Source organism: Haliaeetus leucocephalus, unplaced genomic scaffold, assembly GCF_000737465.1.
Source record: "Haliaeetus leucocephalus isolate CR32 unplaced genomic scaffold, Haliaeetus_leucocephalus-4.0 Scaffold450, whole genome shotgun sequence".
In the NCBI taxonomy this organism is placed as follows: domain Eukaryota; kingdom Metazoa; phylum Chordata; class Aves; order Accipitriformes; family Accipitridae; genus Haliaeetus; species Haliaeetus leucocephalus.
The window spans coordinates 21,201,435-21,221,178 of NW_010972886.1; the positions used below are offsets into that span (position 1 = coordinate 21,201,435).

The 19,744-nt window shown below is 48.4% G+C and overlaps 1 protein-coding gene across 10 annotated transcripts in view; it reads left to right on the forward strand.

The window, feature by feature from the left end:
* The window catches only part of CEP164 (centrosomal protein 164kDa), a 54,768-nt gene that overhangs the window by 20,536 nt on the left and 14,488 nt on the right, over window positions 1-19,744 (forward strand). For 6 of the 10 annotated variants that reach the window (XM_010574983.1, XM_010574984.1, XM_010574979.1 and 3 more), the window contains exons 9-26: window positions 1,141-1,584; window positions 3,081-3,164; window positions 4,487-4,570; window positions 7,839-7,924; window positions 9,470-9,619; window positions 11,622-11,840; window positions 13,104-13,235; window positions 13,947-14,163; window positions 14,749-14,826; window positions 15,071-15,202; window positions 15,504-15,626; window positions 16,192-16,335; window positions 16,552-16,635; window positions 17,522-17,590; window positions 17,937-18,115; window positions 18,670-18,796; window positions 19,217-19,284; window positions 19,467-19,674. In XM_010574983.1, coding sequence (XP_010573285.1) covers window positions 1,141-1,584; window positions 3,081-3,164; window positions 4,487-4,570; window positions 7,839-7,924; window positions 9,470-9,619; window positions 11,622-11,840; window positions 13,104-13,235; window positions 13,947-14,163; window positions 14,749-14,826; window positions 15,071-15,202; window positions 15,504-15,626; window positions 16,192-16,335; window positions 16,552-16,635; window positions 17,522-17,590; window positions 17,937-18,115; window positions 18,670-18,796; window positions 19,217-19,284; window positions 19,467-19,674 — 2,628 coding nt within the window. The remainder of the gene's footprint in view (window positions 1-1,140; window positions 1,585-3,080; window positions 3,165-4,486; window positions 4,571-7,838; window positions 7,925-9,469; window positions 9,620-11,621; window positions 11,841-13,103; window positions 13,236-13,946; window positions 14,164-14,748; window positions 14,827-15,070; window positions 15,203-15,503; window positions 15,627-16,191; window positions 16,336-16,551; window positions 16,636-17,521; window positions 17,591-17,936; window positions 18,116-18,669; window positions 18,797-19,216; window positions 19,285-19,466; window positions 19,675-19,744) is intronic. The other 4 variants (XM_010574985.1, XM_010574986.1, XM_010574987.1 and 1 more) reach the window with 3 other exon arrangements.

Sequence of the window (19,744 nt, forward strand, 5' to 3'; positions counted from 1 at the left end):
GCCTCATGTGGCTGGCTAGTGATTCAGCAGCATGTTTGTGAACCTCTGCTAACCAGGCACTGAACTGGAAAGGGGGCATAAGCTTTCATTTATTACTCAGCAGCTTGCAGGTGAGGCTCTGAACTGCAGGTTTTTTTGGAAGTACCCAGTGATTAGATTTCTCTGTCCTCCTCTCTAGTCTGATGGATGGCTCTCTCAGCCCTGAGAAGGTCTCTCAGACAAATGACGTGCTAGGAGACATTCTTTCAGTTTGCTGCAGCTCCGGGTTTAAAGCTGACAGCATTCCAGTTGCACTTTGATAAAAATACATCGTTAAAATATGCGGTCTGTGTATGGTACATGCTGTACACAGGATGCAGCTAATGTTTGACAAGACACCACAGCATTAATAAAACAGTGAGAAAGTAGGACGTGCTAGCAGTTTTGTTTGCATACTGATGAGGGAACCTCTTCCTGCTTCCTCCTGGCTATCGCACTTTTTATTGTGAGTTTTGTGGGCCTCCCCACTGCTGGGAGAGGCAGCTGAACCTTTGGGTGACTAAGCTTTATTTCAGGATTGTTTTTTCCCAAGGCCTGTGGGTTCTGCCATTTCTCAGTCTATTGTGTTAGCTAGTCACCATCCTGTTCTAAGCTCAGAGCAGTGGCTTAAATTGGTGCCCACCCTCAAGTTCATCCTGCCAGAATGTGGATGATTGCATCCTGCCTGCTTGCCTCTGCTTATAATTTCAGGCAGAAGTTAAATGTCCAGTATTAGTATCTTGCAAATTTCCCTCTCACGGAACAGATCCAATGTGGAAGCATAAATGGGCCTAATGCAGAGCATGTAGGGCGCTCCCAGGGGCTGATGGGCTTTGCAGCAGCCACTGCTAACTCTTATCCACTGAGACCCTGTGAATAAAAAAAGCAACAGATTGAAAAAAAAAAGTCTGAGCCCAAGAAGTGAGTATATTTACCTTAATGAAGTTCCTTCCCTTTGAAAGGGACTGTATGAAAAGAAATCAAACTGGTCTTGAAGTCACCCAAAGCTTTGCAATTTTGCTGCTTGCTGTAGGACAACCCGTGCTATTTCTGACCCCTGCATCCTCCCAGAGAGGAGGAAAAGGACATTGTAGCTATAATTGTGTTTGACTTGCTGCCTAGAAGGAGTCTTTAAAATCAAGACATGCTGAAGAAGGGCAAGAGTCTTCCTTGGATTCTGATGCTGTGTGCCCTCCGACTCCAGTTCAAGTCCTTCCTGGAGATGCTGACAGTAGCCTGTCTGGCCAGAACAAGGAGGAGTCCGATGGGAAACTTGGTGGGAATGAACTACTGGGCAAGCAAGATGCTGAAGTAGAAGGTGACATCTCTGCAGCTGATGAGCTGCCCCGATCTCTGGGGGAAAGGAGTGCAGCAGGGACAGATGTGCCCAGTGGTGCTGGGCAACCTAGAGTTGCATCTCCAGCTGCTGAAGCTGCTGAGGCAGATCAGCTGGCAAGTCTGGCTGCTACTGTTGACACCGTGTCTGTTGGTGAAAAGATCGTGAACGAAATGAGGGAAGAAGCAGCAGCTGATCTGAAAACAGACAGCAGGCTGGATGCTGGCAAAGTAAGAGACCTGCCTGCATGGGTTGGGTTTGGTGTGGAAGCTGCTGTGGCTGTTCCCATTGGTTTGTAAAGCCCTTATTCAGGAAAGCTTTTCGAGTGCTTACTTGTTTTCTGTAAGTCAGTGTAAGTGCCTTCCTAATCAGCAGGGTGTTCCTGGGGGGGCACAAGTGCTCTGAGTTCCCAGATTGGCATCTTTAGTATGGAGCAAGGAAATCGTTCTTTTAAGCATACACAAAGTGCTGTCCAAAGCAACCGACAGGCAAAAACCCTGAACTGTGACGCGTGTTTTGAGTCTTGGAGGAGAAATAAGTCTCGGCTTTCAGTGCTGCCATCTGTACTAAGCAAGCAGGTTTTATAATGAAGTTCACACCAAGCCCAGCTGTCCATGCTGCTTTGTTTCTCTCCTTCTGTTGTTTTTCTCAGCTTATGCAGAGATGGGGCAAAAGTGTAAAGTGAGCTGCCAGCTGCGATATCCGCAGCTCTGCGGAAGGACGCGATGGGGAGGTGTGAGGTCAGAGTGGGGAAGGACGGTACCTCAGGGCTGGCACCGGAGCTGTAGCTCTGGTCTGCCGAACGTAGTACCTTCCAGTCTGCCCATGGCTTTTCTAGCACTCTCTGGGAGGAGGACTGGCCCAACAGCTGACTGCAGTCAGCTGAACCTGGGTATTTGATTGTGCAGTCTCTGGCAGTAGAAGAACCATTAACTGTCACAAGGTGCAGATGGGTTCATGGCCTGGCTCCTGCAACTGGGGTGCCAGACAGATGCATGCTATCCACTCTTCTTCAGTGTCTTCTGGAAATGTTAGAATATGAGATCTGATAAACTCTCTCTTTCCAACCTAGCTTCCTTCCTGCTGATTTGGATGATTTTTCTAGTTCTATTGATGTGTAGTGCCTTTAAGAAAGGATAAGCTGTAAAACTGAGCTTGGAAAACATGCTCTGTCCTGAAGAACTTGACGTCGAAAGCTTTGCTTTTACAAACACCTGCATGCTTTACGCATCTGGGTGGTTCTGCTGAAGTCAGCAGGGCTCCATGGGTGTTCATGTTGAATAGTTATGTACTGTTTCAGGATGGCTGGGAACATAGGAGTCCTTGCTGTGGTTAGGCATGGCAAGGTGTGCTTTTAAAGTCCCTTTAAGACCATGGTGCTGTTCTGTGTGGTGGGCTGGGGGGTTCCAAGAGCTGCAGAGATCCTTGCAGAAGGGACAGAGGACAGTAAGCAAGTGCCTTTTATCAGGGATATTTGAAGAGCACTTCTTTGACCTCCCTGGTCCCATCTCCTGCCCCTGCCCTCCTGTGAAGTGGTGTTTTGTGCTTGTCTTGTGGGTCACACCCTTAGTGTTGTCTTTCCTGTGATGTTCAGTCACCTTTTCTTCCCTACATTATAGAGAGGCCAGATTTGTCTTCCCAGTATCAGTTGTCATCTTGTTGGAAACACCTAGGTGAAGCTGCAGGGGTAAGATGTGTACAGGCTGTAATGCATATCTCCTCTTAGCTTTCAAAGGCATCCAAGACCAGTGACTGTGGGGACGACTTGCAAGTCTCTGACCACTCAGACTGTGAGCTGATTCGGCCTATGGTGAGTCACTAAAAGCTCCTTGCCCCTTGGGTGTGGGTTTCATGTTCCTCTGGGAACATTAATGCTATGCCCACCTCTTGCAGTCCAATTGCCTGACTCCTTAACTGCTAAGCGATGACCTTACAGCTGTGGCACAGGCCAGCAATGTCATCCTGCACTTAGCAGGTTCTGTCTGTGGATGAGGTAATATCCCTGGAAAAGTAGGTCACTTAAAGCTGGGGTGGTACTCAGATAATTGCAAAAAGGAAAATAATAAGCAGTGTAAAAACTATGCTTTAAGGGACTCGGTGGCTCTTTCTAAGGGGAGTCTGTATGGCCGGGAGACCTGGTTCCTGCAGGTCTCAGAGGGAGAACATGCGGGAGGGTAGGCCTGAGATGAGGGGGGAGGATGCCCATCAGCATCTCTTCATCTCTGCAGGAAACTGCCATTGCCATCTGCCAGTGGGAGCAGAGGCGGCATGGCCAGCGAATGGCTGAGAATATCATTATTTATCGGTGTTAGTACAAGCCTGTGTGTTGGCAAGTGGCTGCAGCCTCAAACAATACCTTTTGTAGTGCTTGCTTGCGGGCATGTGTGTGCACACATGCACATGCTCCCTGTGTGCAGCCAAGTGCAAGGACCCCTAGAGACTCTGCCAGGAGGGAGAATTATCTCAGAGAGTGAATAGCTTGTGGGCAACTTGCAGGAGCTGACTCTTAGGAAAAATCTCTGGCAATCTGCAGCACTATCATAAATGAGAGCAGTAGAGGCTGGGGGAAGATCTGCTTGCTTTGGACGTGCTGTGTGTCACCCCTGCCTGCTGTGCTTGGTGGCATGGAAGCGCACACAGGTAGCGTGACAGAGCTCACCACCCTGCGATACCACCGTGTACTCCTTGCGTGGCCTTGCAAGGAGAGTTTCCTCAAGGACCATCAGTGAAGGGAACCTCTGTGCTGCGTGCTCCCGGGGGCCAAGCCCATAGGGAATCCTGATTTACTGAGCACCCCTGTCTGTCATTGTCCCAGCAGGTAGCTCTGCATAAACCACCTTGCCTGCCTGTGCCTCTGCACCTTGGGAAACAGAGAAAGCTCAACTTGCCATCTGTCTGCAGTACATTTATGACCTATGCTTGGACACGGGCCTGAGTCTTAGTGTAGCCATCTCCTACGTGCTGTAAACCTTTCTAATTGTTCAAATGTCTAGTGCTACAAAAGGCTTGCTGTCAGAGGGATGGTGAGTGTAGATTCCAAGCTGTGTTAGGATTTTGGCCTAGTCTCAGGATCTCTGGCAAAACCTGCACATGCTCATCAGACACTGATCCTTTTTTGGCTTTCTTCTTTAGGACTTGGGCTTCCAGAGTCGGCTTTCTGAGCAAGTACTGGATGTGGGGGTTCTGTCTCCTGCTTTGGACAGACCCACGTGCAAGGTAAGTGCTATGTATGTGATCAGGGACCAATCTGTGAACAGGCAGGGTAAAATACTGTATTGTGGTGCACTAGAAACAGGGTGATGCTATCGGCATAAAGGCTTCGCAGAGGCAAACAGAAGTGATGTGTTAAGTCTCAGGGATTAGAGCAGCACTACTAGTGCATGGGTTTTTTTCTGCAGAGATGAGATGCAGGTAGCTACACAAAACATAAACTTTGAGGAGAGGTGGCTTGTGAAGGGTGCATGCATGCAAGTGCACATGTATGCTTTCCCTGCCCCACTACAAATGTAGATAAATGGCTTTCCTGGGGAATGGTGGGAAGCAGAGTCTATCTTACTTTTTTCTTTTGTGAGTATATTTGTCCTTTTTTTCTCTTAAGCAGATGGCAAGGATTTGTGTAACAGAACACGATAGCATAAATTGGGGAAAAAAAGGAGATTAACTCCCTCTGACAGATTTTGGTATAGGGAAGCTTATTTTTAAGCATTTGGTTGTCTTGCCTGCTTTCATGTAGGGTGTGGGAAAAATAGGCTCCTTTCAGTGAGTCTGTGGCATATGAAGGAGTGTACGTATGCATGCATGTGTCTGCTTCCTAGACCATGTTAGCCCGGGACATAACTATGATCAGGCAGTTGTGAGTGAAGAAGACTGCTGTGCATCTTGAGGTTTTATCCTTGTCTTCTCAGTGTGTTGCCAAGTTGGCTTCCTCATTCTCGCGTTCCTATTGAGCCCTCTCAGCTACCCCTCTCCCGTGCCATCTCAGCTTATCAGTCTGTTGGCTGGAAGTGTGCCGCACAGCAACGCATGGGGTCAGGCTCCAGCTGGGGTTACTCAGCCTTGCTCTGATTGTAAGCGAGTTGATCAGCTGCACCGGAGGAGACCCCAAGTGGCAAACTTGCCACCTGTCCAGCAGAGAGGAGCAATCCAGTTTGTAAGGTTGTCTGGAGAATACACCTGTCCTCTTGTGCCTAATAATGAGCATAATCAGATGTGAAGAGAAAACAAAACATATGCCTGCTGCGTTCTCCCCCTCTCCCTCTCACTGCAGCACAGTTGCCGTGCATACAAATGTCTTGTTGGAGCAGCCACGTTTGGAGTTTGTTACAGATCTGTCTTGAGGAGAGAGGTGGATTTGAAATGGTGCTGCCTGCAGAACTGCAGCTGCTCTTTTGTGTCTGTAGACAGAGGCTAGTCTGAAGTGACTATGGGTTGTAGGCATGTGCTTACTTCCATGTAATGAGCTTGCCTTGCTTTGAATATATTGGCAAAAAACTCTCTTTTAAAAAAAGACCACCTCAGTCAGCTACATGAGCACACAGTATTGGAGGTTTTGGGTTAGTGTGTTTTGGCAGGAGCTGTGGTAGCTTGCAGAGGCTGTGTGGGCTGCTTCCTGCTAGACCTGGCTTCTCTGCTAGCGGTGGGGAGGCTGCTCCTTTCACCCTTCACTTAACAGGCATTTAAAGTGCTGGCATCCTGCTTTGCTGGCCCTGCTGCTGCACTGAGGGTGATGGTGAGAAGCTGGAAGCAGGCGTGCGATCTAAGCTGATGTGTGTGGAGATTCTCCTGCTGAGCTCCCTTGGGAACTGAGCTGTGCAGAGGGAGGAGATGGCCTATTATGTGTCATCCCACTTTCCGGTGTCCACAAGACTGCCTTTGTATCGTGACCGTGTGAAATGTCCTCTGTGGGATGCAGCCTAGCATTTAAGCAGTGCAGAAGACTGCTGGGGATCCTGAGGCAACAGGAGGGGCAAGTGTCTCTGGTAATTTCACAGACAAGGCTTTAAATCAGCCCTGGTTCCCTGCTGACAGGTGCTGTCTTCACCTTCTCAAATGTGTCCAGAGATTCCTGCAGCCTGTGACTTCTGGGGAGGGACTACCCTCCTGTGAAGGCATGTTGGGCAGGGGTGCAGCAGTGGCCCCATGTGTGGGCTCAGCAGCATTACCCTCTGACTGGTTATCCCTATTCCCAGGAAGATCTCGTTCTCTATTTGTCTGGCTTCTTTCCTTTCACAGGCAGCAGTGACAGAGCCTGTTTTGAGCCAGGAAACATTTGCCGAGCTCCTTGGTTCTCGGGAATTGAAGTCATTAGTTACACCGGGGCAGGAGGGAGGCTGGGAGGGGGAGCTGCCTGGGAGAGCTCTGACCAGGCTGATGTGATGGAAGGTGACAGCACTTGCGGGGAATCCTTCTGCTGTTTGCTCTGCTGCACATTTACATACATTACTGCTGTTTTAATTCTGTGTTATTTTGGCCTTGCTCCATGGTATGCTCCTGCATGGCAAGGGCTGAGCTCACCTGCTGTTTCTGTGGTCCCCAAGAATTTATGAAGGGGCTACTCTTCTGGGGACCAGAAACCTCAGCAGGGAGGCTGAGCCCTTGCTGCTTTCTCATGTGGGGCTGACAGCTTGAAGAGGGAAGTTCTTCCCCTCCTCAGGTGAAAGGCGCAGCACACGTTTGTGTGTGCCTGCTGTGGGGACAGAGGTGCCTGGCAGGTGGGAAAAGGAGCAGCTGACTACTTCGTATTCAAATATTTGCTATTCATATTTCAAGTATTTACTATGTCATAAATAAGCCAACTGAGGTTGCTCAGAGTATGTTACTGAGGGGGCTGGCTTCCTCAGCAGCACCCAGACTGATGTGTTGTGGAGTGAATACTCGGAAATCCCTGGGTAGGTGAGACTGTGTGTATACTGCCCATCACAATCTGCCTGAGAACCAGGATGTAAGGCAGGACTGAGTCCTATTGTGATTTTGGTCACAGCCAATGTATCCATTTGCTTTATGGCCACAGCATGTTGTTTTAGTTTTGTGTGATGTTCCTCTCTTAGGAGATTTTTGTCCTATGCTTTTCAGGGAGTTTAGTGTTACTTGGATATGTGAGATGACCTTTGGAAAAAAACCAAACCTGTGTCCAAAGTGCTTAGTGCTGGCAGGGAGCTCATCTTCTGTACTGAAAAAGCAACCCCCAGACCATAACCTGACACAACCCGGAGAGCTGAGCTCCCAGGCCTCTCAGCTGTGCTGCTGGAACTGCTTCTGCAAGGCGTTCCTCTGTTTTGAGACTCTTGGTTACCTGCAGAAGAGGAAGCTGGCACACTCATTTGAGCATTCTGGAGCAGCCTGTGGATGCCGTTTGGTCCTGGGGTTCAGTGCTGATGTGCTGGACCAGAGCAGTGGTGCCCTTCAGCGGAACCACTGTAAGGTCCTGAGAGGCTTTGGTGGTGAAGGAGCCAGCAAACTCCACACTGTTTGCTTTTACCTGCAGGCTCAGGAACTGGGAGAAGAGGAAAAAGACCAAAGCAAAGCCAGTATAGAGGAAGAGCAAAGCAAAAGAACAAAAGCTGCTGAGAGGTATGGTACAAACAGTCAGAGCAACAAAGGAGGCATGGGCAGCTCTAGCTCCAGATGACTTTCCTGTCTTGTCTGCCCCTGCTCTGCTCCAGTCACTGTAACCTGTACAGGTGTCCCCTGTAGAACACCCTGAGATGCTGCAGCTTCTCACAGGGTCTTTCCCACTAAACCTCTCACTTCTCCTGCCACCTCCTTAGTACTGCCTCAGCAGATTTCAGCTTCATTTCAGCTTCTGGCTGGGTAGGCAGCAAAACTGCCTGTCTTTCATTTTCTTGTGACTGCCCCAGATGTGGAGCTGGCTTCTCTTTCCCTTACAGCTATCTGACTTTTCTCTAAGGCTGAGAAAGTCACGCTCTTGCCAAGATGGTCTGAACCTGTTAACATTGTGTGGTGTGCCCTGTGGTTTTAACCATGGAAGACTTAGCCACTGGCAGTTGCCCTGTGACGGACCTTTCTGGTTTGGTCAGTGCTGGTCCTGCTGGGCTGCCAGCTCTTCACTAGGCAGAGCCTGTAGCTGAAGGCTCCCAGGGCCAGCCTGGTACCTCTTACTGGTGGCTGAGAGTCCAGCTGTAATGTCAGCAGTTCTCTTCCACTTCCTTCCATAGAGGTGGCCTAGAGGAAGTCACTGGTTGCCCAGGTGTAAGCAAGAGCAATGCTGGCTTCCAGACCCTTAGCTACTGTGAGGACTAGACTGTCTAGAGGAGCTATTTTCAGCCTGTTTGTGGTGACTTGTTTAAAACAGTTGAAACACTGTGCTGAGCAGTGAGCCCCTCCCCTCCTCCTTTGAGAGCTGCAGCATGTGCCGTTTATAGATGAATTGTGTCAAAACTCTTAGCCTCTGCACAGAGTTACATATACTCTGGGGCACTAGGAACCAAGAAGCTGTTGCCTGTGCCAGGAAAACTTGTGAACAGAAGCAGCTGCAGTCCATCTTAATGACTGGCTGCAGACACTTTAGACTTGCAGTGTGGCTCTTAGAGGAGCTGTTCATGAGAAGGTCCCCGAAAACATGTTCCTCCTGCAAGAGTTGTCTCCTTATCACTTGGTACCTGCTTCCCAGCTGTGCATCCTTTCTTTCTCTCTGCCTCTAAAGCTAGCTCGTGCTTGCCTTGTCTCTCTTCTCTGTACTTCCCAGGTGAAGTAGGACTGTAGATGTAAACATGCCTGCCAATATTTCCATCTGTAATTTGGACAACAGTGTGAGTATTGCTAGTAGGGCTTGACTTATCTTAGGGAAATTCTCTAAGGGCCTGGAAAGAGGGGGGAATAATCCAGGGATGGGATTCAGCATTTTGAGACTGACACTCATTAAATCCTTTGCTGCCTGTTAGTCTGGCGGACCTTGAGGTGGTGGGAATGGTTTGGAGCTTTGCTGTGCCTTTGGCAGCCCCATGTTGGACAAACAGGTCCTGTTGGCAGGCATGGTTTGGTGCCCATTTAAGTCAGCCGTGCATCCCATCTTCCCCTGTCTTGTCTACCTGCAGCAGCCAGTAGACTCTGATCTGTGCTAATCTGGTCTTCTGTTACCTCTTTTGTGCTGCCAAGTGAGAGGGATCAAAGTGCTTGTGAAATGCCAGAAGAGAAGTGTTTTGCTTTAGAAAATCCCAGTCGGGAGGAGGCTGTGGCCCAGGAGCTGGAGGAGGGATTGCTGGATAACCTAATCAATTTGGAGGAGCTTGCTGTCCCGCAGAAAGCGTAAGGGCTTCATTTAAGTCTCTGGTATTGTAAGCATAACAGCTTTTGTCCTTTTGTTCCCCTTTGTGGTGTTTGAAGTTAGTGTGTGAAGACGGCACACTAGGAGATGTGGTTTGGTGGGCACAGCAGAGCTGGAACATCTCCGTATGCAAATCCGAGCAGCTGTTTCGCTGGTGAGAGTGCCAAGTGAACAGTCTGTACTGGGGAGGGTGAGAACAGCAGCTCAGCCCTTGGGGTCTGTGGCACAGGACTCTCTGGGATGGAGAAAGAGCTGTTTGCTTTGTGTTTGGAAAAGCCTCCTTATTACCAGTGTCGCTAATGAGGCTCTAAGCATTCACCCTCCTTCAATAACTGCTTTCACAGACTCCTGAGTTCACTTGCTGAGTGGTGCTGAGGTTGGGGGGGGGGGGGGGGGGTGATGGGGACAACAACAAAAACCCAACAAATCACCCCATTTTTAGTCAGTGGGAACATTAGTTGCTTTGAGAGAATAAGGTCAGAGCACAGGATGGTGGAGCTCAAGCTCCCTGCAAAAGTCAGTGGACTATTGCTGTACTAAATTGATGGTCTTTGCAGATACGTACCACTGCGATAGAAGATCTCAGTAGAAATGATTGTGCTGACTTTGCTTTCTATGTCAAATGACAGATCAGCAGATGCAATTGGAAAAAATAGGCAGCGTGTCTCTCGGGACAAAGTGGTGGAGAAGCAATCTTTCATGTGGAGACCAGCACAGTATCTCCCTTTTTGTATTAGGAATTGTGTTGAGTTGTGTAAGTGTGTGTGTGTGTTGGCTGGATCTCTTTTTAAGCAATAACTGGGGCAAAAGGAAGAAGATGATAAAAAGGTGGACGTGGCTGAATTGCTTTGCAGAGCAGTCTGATAAATGACACCTTCTGTAGGCATCTCTGCAGTTGGCCTGGAGCATGTAGTGTTACGGGGGAGCACTAGTGAAGCGGGATTTTTCCAGAACCCAACTGTTCTTTTTTTCTGTCTTGTTCTTTTTGCTAATGGCTGCGGAAGTGACCTTTTCTCTTTTGACTTAAGGCTCTGTTACTGGGGCTGTATTTTCCCCGATTCCTGGCAAAACAGAAGTCCCTCTGCCTTACACTAGCAGTCTCAGATCACAGCAAGACCTTCCTGCTACAGCTTTCACTAGCAAAGAATAAAATTTTTTTTCCTATACTAATCTTCGTTTTCCCCTCCTTCCCCTTCAGCCTCTCTCAGACCTTATAATTTTGCTGCTCACTGTATGAAAAAACTTAATTAGAAACAGATTGGGTTTGAATTTTTGGAGTGCTTAGGGCTTTCTGTTGCCTAGAGCTGGCAAACACCCAGCACACTTTAGATTGCAATTGCAGAAAAATACCTGGTCCATCAGAAGTGCGCTGCCAATTCCTGCACTGAAAACAGGTACTGATTGCATCTGCTTTTGTGCCTGGCAGCCCAAGCCAGGGTTTCATAGCTACTCGATCCTTTGTGAAGTGAGCCCATGTTGCCCTCACAAGGGTAGCTCTAGTGGGCCAAAATATGAGTTATTCAGGACATGAGTGCTGCTAGGGCTAGGTTTAATACTTTATCAGTCAGAGTTTCTGTGGGAGTCAAGAAGAGGGCCCACCACAGTGTGTGGGTGCATCCCCAAGCTGTTACCTGAGGTAACATGCTACTCAAAACCCTGAGCATGTGCTGCATGTTCCCCAACAGCCTTGTAAAGTGTGCTTTACTGTAGCGAGCTTGTCTTCTGCCTCTGTGCCCTCCACCTACCTACACTGCTGTTCCTTACCTCCCGTGAGCGAAACAGTGAGGGCTCCACAGCAACCCACAAGCGGCTGCGGTCTAGTGGGGATTCTGCATGTCCTTTGTCGACAGTGAAGCTTCTAGACTAGGTGGGTCTGGGATTTTTGGTTTGGAGTTGATACTGTTTGGGGGGATGTTGCTGCTCGCTTTTTGTTACTTGTTTTTCTGTCACCCTTTTGCCAAAGGAGCTTTTTCTTTTTGGTAGGCAACCTGAGAAGGAAATCAAACACGAGCAGTTGTTGAACCAGCCTAGTGAAGAATCCTTGGAGGGAATAGCCAAGGAGATGGAGATGGAGCTTGAGCAAGAGAAAATGCATTTGTTGCAAGCAAAGAAGGAGAAAATTCAGCAATTCCAGGAGCAGATGAGGCAGCAGGAGGAGGAAGAAGCTGAGAAGCTTCATCAGCAAAAAGAAAAATCCCTCAGGTACTTTCCTCTTTTAACTCCCTCTCCCCCCTATTTATCCTCTGAGCCTTTCCTAGCTGCGATTTCCTTGCTGGTGGCCACAGGCTTGTGCTGCCATAGGCCACCACCTTGAAAGTGGTGCTACTTTGCAGAGTTGTGGGCAAAGGAGGCAAGAACAAGGCTTTTGGGGAGGAGTACAGAACTCTGCCTGGCACAGACAATCCTGTGCATGAGGATCCACACATCTTGAAATGACTAGCAATCTGCTGTTAGTGTTGTGTGTAGAGAGCAGTCTGCCTCAGGAAAGCACTCTCCAATACAGGCAAGAGAGCATCTTCCCATCTCCTGTAAGACTAGCTTTGGTTCAGTACATATGCAGCTTTCAGAGCTCTGAACCTGTCTCTGATGGTTAACCTGGGAAAAGTTTCCACTTCAGTGCTTGGAGCTTTACCACCTGGCAGACGTTCAAATCCTGGGCTAAACGGTAGTAACAGGACTTGAAATTGGACCGTTAGAGGAGATGAGGTTACCCCAGAGGAACTATCTGAAACTCTGGTACTGTATGTTTTACAGAGGGACTTCCAAACAAGGCTTTAAGGAATAGTGCATGGATGTCTGTGAAACCCAGCCAGTGTGTGAAGATCCAATAGCAATCCAGGGAGCAGAACAGCACTGGGAGCTGTGTCCTTTCCCTGGGTGGATTTTTCTCTTGAGGCCTGTATTTTATTTCAGGTGGCCTTGATAGTCATGTTCTTAGCACACCAACCCAGCCAGAAACAGTATCTTGACATGAAATGTCATGGGAATGCTGTCTTGGGTGTGAAGAAAGACACAGAAATTGTACCTGAAGGGAAGCATGTCTATGCAGTAATAAAGCAGTAGTAAAAGGTGTCATATGAAAATATGAAGCTTACAGATGTACTAATGCATCCAGGTACCTTGGCTGGGAGCCTGCTTTCATTTAATAGGAGCTGATTTCATTTACTTGGGGGGGGACACCAAAAAACAAGTACCACCTATGATGATATAGTGCATTTTAAAAACCCGCTGCAAAATTTTGATGCAGGGGGGCTGTGTCTCATGCCAGCAGTCAGGTTCTGAAGGTATGGAGGAAAATTAATGCTCTGGAGCCCTGGGAATGCATTGCTCGTGCAGGCCCAGCTAGTGGGAGCAGCAGTTGATCTCTAGGCCTTGGGGAGGTGATTTGAAGATATTAAAGCTTCATGAGCCTTCTTTTTTTTTTTTTTTTTTTTTTTTTTTTTCCCCTGGCTGCTCATCTCTTAGGACTCTGAAAGAAGATTTGGCAAAGGTTTCTGAGGAGGAAGAGCTGCGTGTCCGAAAGGAAGAAACTGAGAGACTTGCAAAGCTGCGAGCCAAAATCACCTCGGAGACTGAGGCAGAGAAGGAGAAGATAAGGTGAAAAGTTTTGCTACCAACCCTGGGGACATAAACTCTGCAGGTCTGGGAGGGAAGCAGCTGGCATGCCACCAGCAACCGCTCAAAGTGGAGGTACTGGTCCTCCTGAGCCTCCCATAGCTGGTACCCTGCCTTGGTAGCAAGTATGAGGCCCTAACCATGATGCTGTATGTGCAGGGGAGCTGTGGGTTGATAGAAGGCAAAACTGATGGTCCTTAATGGTAACAGCTCTGCTGCCTTGGAGCCAATGAAATTTTGCTAAATAGGACATAGAGTACATAAGTGTCCTGAAGAGAGGTGTTGCTGTAACGTTGGACCAGGCACAGCTCTGGGGCATGTAAATGACAGAAAAGGCATCTACAAGGATGGCTGCTCTTGGCAGCATAGCTTGGTTTGAGTGGATGTATCTTCACAGGTCTTAAGAGCCATTAGAAACAACTGGAGGAGGCAGACACTGGAGAACTTAGATTTTGTTATCTCTTTTTTACTCAGTTGACAGATCGGTCTCCACCTGACTGCTTTGCTCTTTATTTCCAAGGCTTTAGTTGATATGCTTGTGAATTTGTGTGCTGTGGTTCTCAGTTTCTTCTGGCTTGCATGTCCTATCCTATAGCAGTGTCTTCTCTTGGCTCTGGTTCCTAAATGGAGTCCAGTGGTGAAGTACCAAAATCTGACTTGCTTCTGTCCGTGTTCTTGTTGCAAACCTACCAGGGCAGAGCAAGAGGTCATGCTGCAGAAACTGCAAGAGGAGTGGGAATCCCAGCAGGTAATGGAGAAGCAGAACCTGGAGAGGAAGCAGCAGCTTGTTTTGGAGAAAATGAAGCTGGAAATGGAGGAAGCTCAGCAGAAAGAGATGACTGAGCTGGAACAAGAGAAGGAACAATTCCTGAGCGAGCTCAAGGAGACATTAGACAGGGAAAAGAAGAAGGTGAGATCTTTATTGCCTGCTAGGGTCAGACCCATGCTGTTCATGCTGACCTGGCTTGCATTGCAATGGTAAAGTGTTGAGGTGAAATAACACCTGCATGTGCTTTAATAGTGGCTCACTTAAAACATAAAGGAAAGATGCTAGGCATGCTGTTAGATGCATGACTGAGGTGGGGAGGAGTACTGCTCCGATTTTTGTTACAGTGGTGATTAAATAACAATTATTTAAGGGGCCACGTGGCATCTGAAGAAAAGAGAAGGATCACTGTGTGTCTCTGCCAAACAAAACCAAGCCATTTTATCAGACCAGAATACCTCTTTGGCTGCTGCTTTAGTCCTCCAGAGAGCCTGGGGAGTTCTTGAATGGAGGCAGTTCATATTCGTTCCAGCACAGCACAACTGAGATCTCCTGGGAGGGAAAGCACACGGACAGTAAAGGCACCTTGTACCTAATCTGGTTTGAAAGGGGGTTACTGTTGTGCTTTTTTGATGCTTATGGATGGATGTTAATTGCAAATGCATCTTGTACAGCATGTCCCCACACATAAAGGTTTTCCAGCAGACTGTCTTGCTTGTCTTCCTGTAGGCAGTAGAAGAGCTAGAGAAACAGTTTGCAACTGAACTCCAGCAGCTGAAATCTGCAGCAGAAGAGAAGCATCATAAGGTAAAAGATGGTGTCCTTAGAATGTAAATTGTTTTTTTCCCCACATTTTCACTAAAGGTGGCATTAATTTTTTTCCACTTCCTAAATGTGCTTCTGGTCTGGCTCAGCATTTGGACACGCTTCAAGTAGGGGGTGGTGATAATGCACACGCTGGTCTTTGCCATCCTGCTTGCTCTCTGTAGGAGGGCACTAAATGGATCTTGTCAGAACGGTGACAAGTCTCTGTGGGTGGCTTTCATGGCAGGTCATTTCCAGCCTGCAAACCCAGATAGCAGAGGCACAGAGGAACGAGGAGTCACAGCTGCGTGAAGACTTGCAGAGAGCAGAGCAGAAAGTGCAGCAAAAAGCATATCACGTAACAGAATACGAACGTGAGGCAAGTATTCATCTTGGATTGCTGAAGGTTCTTCACCCTCTCTCCTTGGATGTGTGGTGAGGTCTGAGAGGCCACGTTCCCTGGCCAGGGGTGATAGTGGTGCCTTAGGGGAAAGGACACCCCTGCAGCATCTCGCCTCACCAGGGTGCTTTCCTTGTGCTACCCAGGCCACAGCCTGATCCCACTTGCAAGGTACTCTGAACTTCAGTCCTTCTGCTCATGTGAGAGGTTGCTTTCTTGGGGGACCACTGTAGTGCAACACTGTAGTTCAGAGAAACATCTTTCCGTGTCATCCTTGCAGCTCAGCGAGCTTATGAGAGAGAAACGCCACAAAGTGGAAAAAGACCATGAGAGGAAAATGGAGAGGATGAAGGAGGAGCACCAGGAGGTCCTAGCACGGATTCAGAATCAGTATGAGGAGGAGGTACTGCTGGGGGAGAGCAGTGAATTTGGGAAGTGACTAGTGGCTCGCTCAGCTGGGCTGTACCTGGACTGGCACTGCTGCTTGCCAGACCTGCCTATCTCAGCCACTCCTAAAATTGGAAATCTCCTTTCTTTAGGAGAACTGGGTATTGTTGCCATGATGTAAAGTGAATTTAGGCTGGGCGTATAAGGATAAGCTGTCAAAATATTCTCTGTGCAGGCAACTTCCACATGCATTTGTGGACTTCTGCACAAGAGAAGATTGTTCACGTTTTTGCAGGTGCCTATTCCGGAAAGCCTTCTGTCTCCCATTTTTTACTCTACAGTCAGCAGTGTGTGACAAAACCTTAGTTTCATGGGTTGTTTCTTCTTTTGTGAACCATTCCCTTGACAATGTTGTCCCTGTAAGCAAGAGGTTTTAATCTGCTGAATTTAGTGTTTGCTCAGGAGCTGCTGTGTGATGGGCTGGCTTTCCAGAGGGTGTGTCCTGTGTGTTCATGTTGGTTTGCTGGAGAACAGTGTGCTTCACTCGGCTGCTTTTCTTGTTTGTATTTTGCAACAAACAGGAGAGAAAGCAAAGAGCGGAGCTGTTTGAAGGCCTCAGAAGTGAGATGGTACGCCTCCGACACCTTCATGAAGCTGAGGTGAAGGCTCTGCAGGCGGAGCTGGATGAGCGGCTTACTGCACTGCAGCACAGGCACAGGGAGAAGGTGAGGAGAATGCTTTGCCTAGCAGGTGGTTGTGACTTGGCTGCTTGGGGATGGCCTGGGTGCCAACACACCTCGGTGCACCTGCCACCCTCTACAGCCAAGGGTGACACAAGTGGCAGGTCATGTTTCCCAATTTTTGTTGTTCCTCCTGGTGGCAGAGCTCTGCCTGGTGAGCGAGGAACTTGTGCCATTCTCTAACTCAACATCTCTGGACAGGAAAGAAAACTCGAGGATTCAGAAAATGAGCTTGAAATGCGCGCAAAGAACATCAAAGCTAGATCATTGCAGCTCCTTAGCCAGGTGAGTCAGCTCTGTTGGGCTTGCGGAGGTTTCCTGGGCTTGCGGAGGTTTCCTGGGCTGTGCTGCTCCCTTATGGAGGACTTCTCAGAAGTGCTCAGCCAGGGCCTTTTGCTGCCATCCAAGTTACAGGTAAAACTTCCATCACAAGTCAGAGCAGGGCTAAGCATTCCTAGTGGTACAGCCTCATGGCTGTTGTTTGCAGTGGAAGTTAGTGCTCTGGGTTTGCTCAGTGCTTTGGGAAACAGTAAGTGGCTGTGAGAGTGGCAGAGGGATCATTCAAGGTGGCATGTTCCATTTAGCATCGCTTCAGACTTTAGTCAATCCCTTCCTGATTTACCTCCTTTTCTCCCTGCTGCCATGAAAAGGGAGTGAGGGTTTCCAGATCTTGGGCAGCAGAGTGGGAGAATGAAGCACTCCGAATGCTCCTGTGGAGCTGGCAAAAACCACTGGCTGATGCCCTTTCCTGCCAGATCTCTTAAGTCCTGGCTGTGCCAAGGGCTGTAGATAACCTTGCTTCAGTCAGGCCTTCCTTTCCAAGCAGCACAGAAGTGAGGAAATAAAAAGGTGGAGAAATGCTGGAGGCAACCAGAGGCTTCATAAAAGCGAGATCCTGCAGAAATGTCCATGTGCCTTGAATACTTTTGCAGCTAAGCAGGAAGGGGTGTTCTTCCCACAGGAATGCAAATATTCCCAGCTTCTCACTTGAAGTCAAATAAAGGGAGGGGAACTTGCCTGTGTGTGTGGGAGGGAATAAAGCAAAACTGACAACAAACCTCAGGTATTTTGAAATGGTCTTGAGACTTAGGCCTGACCTCTACTTCAAGTGCTGCTCAGCATCAGCAGTCTCTTTGCTCTGACACTCACCTACTTTCTCATCTGTATATAGGAGGAGTCTCTGAGAAAGAAAAGGCAGCAGCTGCTGGATGAAGACAGACGGACTGAGCTAGAAAGAGATGTATGTATGTCTTAACTCTGGGGAGGTGTAGTGCTGCTTTTTGTTTGGGGGTGAGGGCAGCATGCTAGAACTATGGCTTTATAAAAAACAAACTGTTGCTTCTAAACTGTGAGTCTGAAAATGCCTCGCTGCCTTAGCCTGGAGTGCCATCCTGCTGGGAGTTTGATTAGCTCTGAGCTGTTTCCAAAAAAGAAGAGACAGTCCTCCCAGGATTGGTGTGTGGGGTGTGCATTTGTAGCTCTGGGACCTCCTGTGAACTGTGCAGGTAGCAAGCTCTTGCATGTTGTGTGCCTTTTATTTTGGTGTTGGGGAAATTGCTATGAGGGGTTTTTTGGTTTTCTTGTAGGAAGCTGCTTTAGCTTCTCAGCTCCGCCTGGAGGAGAACAGGAAGGAGCATGCCAGCCTCCTTGAGTCCATCTGGCAACTGCGTAGGTCTCTTGAAGAACTCCAGGACCAGAAAGCTGAGCTGGAGGCCCAGGTGGACTTGTTGCAGACCCGAAGCCAGAGGCTGCAAAAACGCATCAGGTGTGTGTATGACAAATTTCCTTGAATACAAAACAAAATTTACCTTATACCCCTAACAGAAACCTCTCTAACCTAACCTGGACCTTTCCCTTACCTCTGAGCTTCTTGTACGTTGGGCCACATCCATTCAGAATCCTAGTGGTGGTTTTATTGCATGTCAAGGGCACGGAGGTCCAAGGGTCTGTTTCCAGATCTATTAATAACTCACTGTGTAGATTTGTCCCTTTGCCTTTGCTTGTCAGGTTCATTTGTTTATTGTCTCTGCATTTGTCTTAAGAGGTTAATAAGATGTTTTGAGCAGGGCATTGAAATGCAAAGGAAAGATTTTCATAAGACAGCTGAGCTTCTGGGTAAGGGTGTGAAGCAATGAACCTCTGGCTGGGCAGGGAAAATGACATCACACCACAGACCTGATACTGGTGTTCTTGCACATCTGTGGCCCTTTCCCTTCTGGAAACTGGAGGTCACTTTGGACACCATTGCAGACAGATTACTGGGCTAGACAGACCTGCTGTCTCATCAGGTGCTGCCACTGTTGCTTCTTCTTGTGGCAGTGAGCTGGAAGCAGCTGTCAGGAGCAAACAGGAGACTTTGAAAGAACTGGAGGCAGAAGAAAGTGTACAATCTCCAAGAAGGAAAGCTGAGCTCCATGTTGAAGACCTGAGAGAAACTATTCAAGCTGTGAGTAAAGCAGACTGTAAAGGTGCTTGCCTTGAGATCTGAGGCTGTAACTCCCTTGAAAATCCGAGCTTTTGTTCCTTCTGGGTGAACTTGTTTGAGATGCAGTAATGCATTTTTCTTTGCCAGGGACATCAATATGTTTAGTAGTATTTGTTGATTTCTGTCTGTTATTACCGGGGGGGTGGGAAAGGAGTGCAAGATACTTGAGTGCCCTTGGAGTCAAAAGCAGGGCTCAAGTCAGGGATAGAAATGTGTTTTTTACTTTTGAAGTCACAAAACATCCCTGGCACTGGTTTTGGATCTCGGCAATACCATGGTGATGTCATTCTGAATATTTGCTCCTAATTGGATTCTTATGGGGTCTTGGGGTTCTGTTTCCCATACATGTTTCTTAATTTTTGAAATGTTTCAACTCCTCAGCACTCATCCAGAGAGCCTGCTTCCCCACCCTCTCAAAGCCATGAGGACAGTGACTTCCAGTTTGACCAGTGAGTATCTGTATGCCAGCTGCTGCTGGAAAACGTTTTTGCTTTGGTTTTACAGGCAAATTTTTTTGCTTGGGTTTACCTGCATTGCACTGATAATCTGCTTTTGGGGAGGGTGCTGCATGAGGCTTGCAGGATGGCACAGTCAGCACAGAAAGCCAGCAGCACGCCTGTCTCTTGTGTAGCGTCAGGAGCTACATCTCTGCGGAAGGGATCTCCATCAGGAATGCCAAGGAGTTCCTGGTGCGCCAGACCCACTCCATGAGGAAGAGGCACACGGCACTGAAAGCTGCAAAGCAGCAGTGGCGCCAAGATATGCAGAAAGCCCAGGAGGTGGTGCAGGATCCCGACAGCTCCCAGCTCCTGGAGGGGGTGCGCAAGAACCTGGAAGAGGTGAGCTCCTGAGCGCTGCCTGCGTTCAGGTGTTGGGCATTGTGGCTGCACAAATGAATCCATGGCCCTG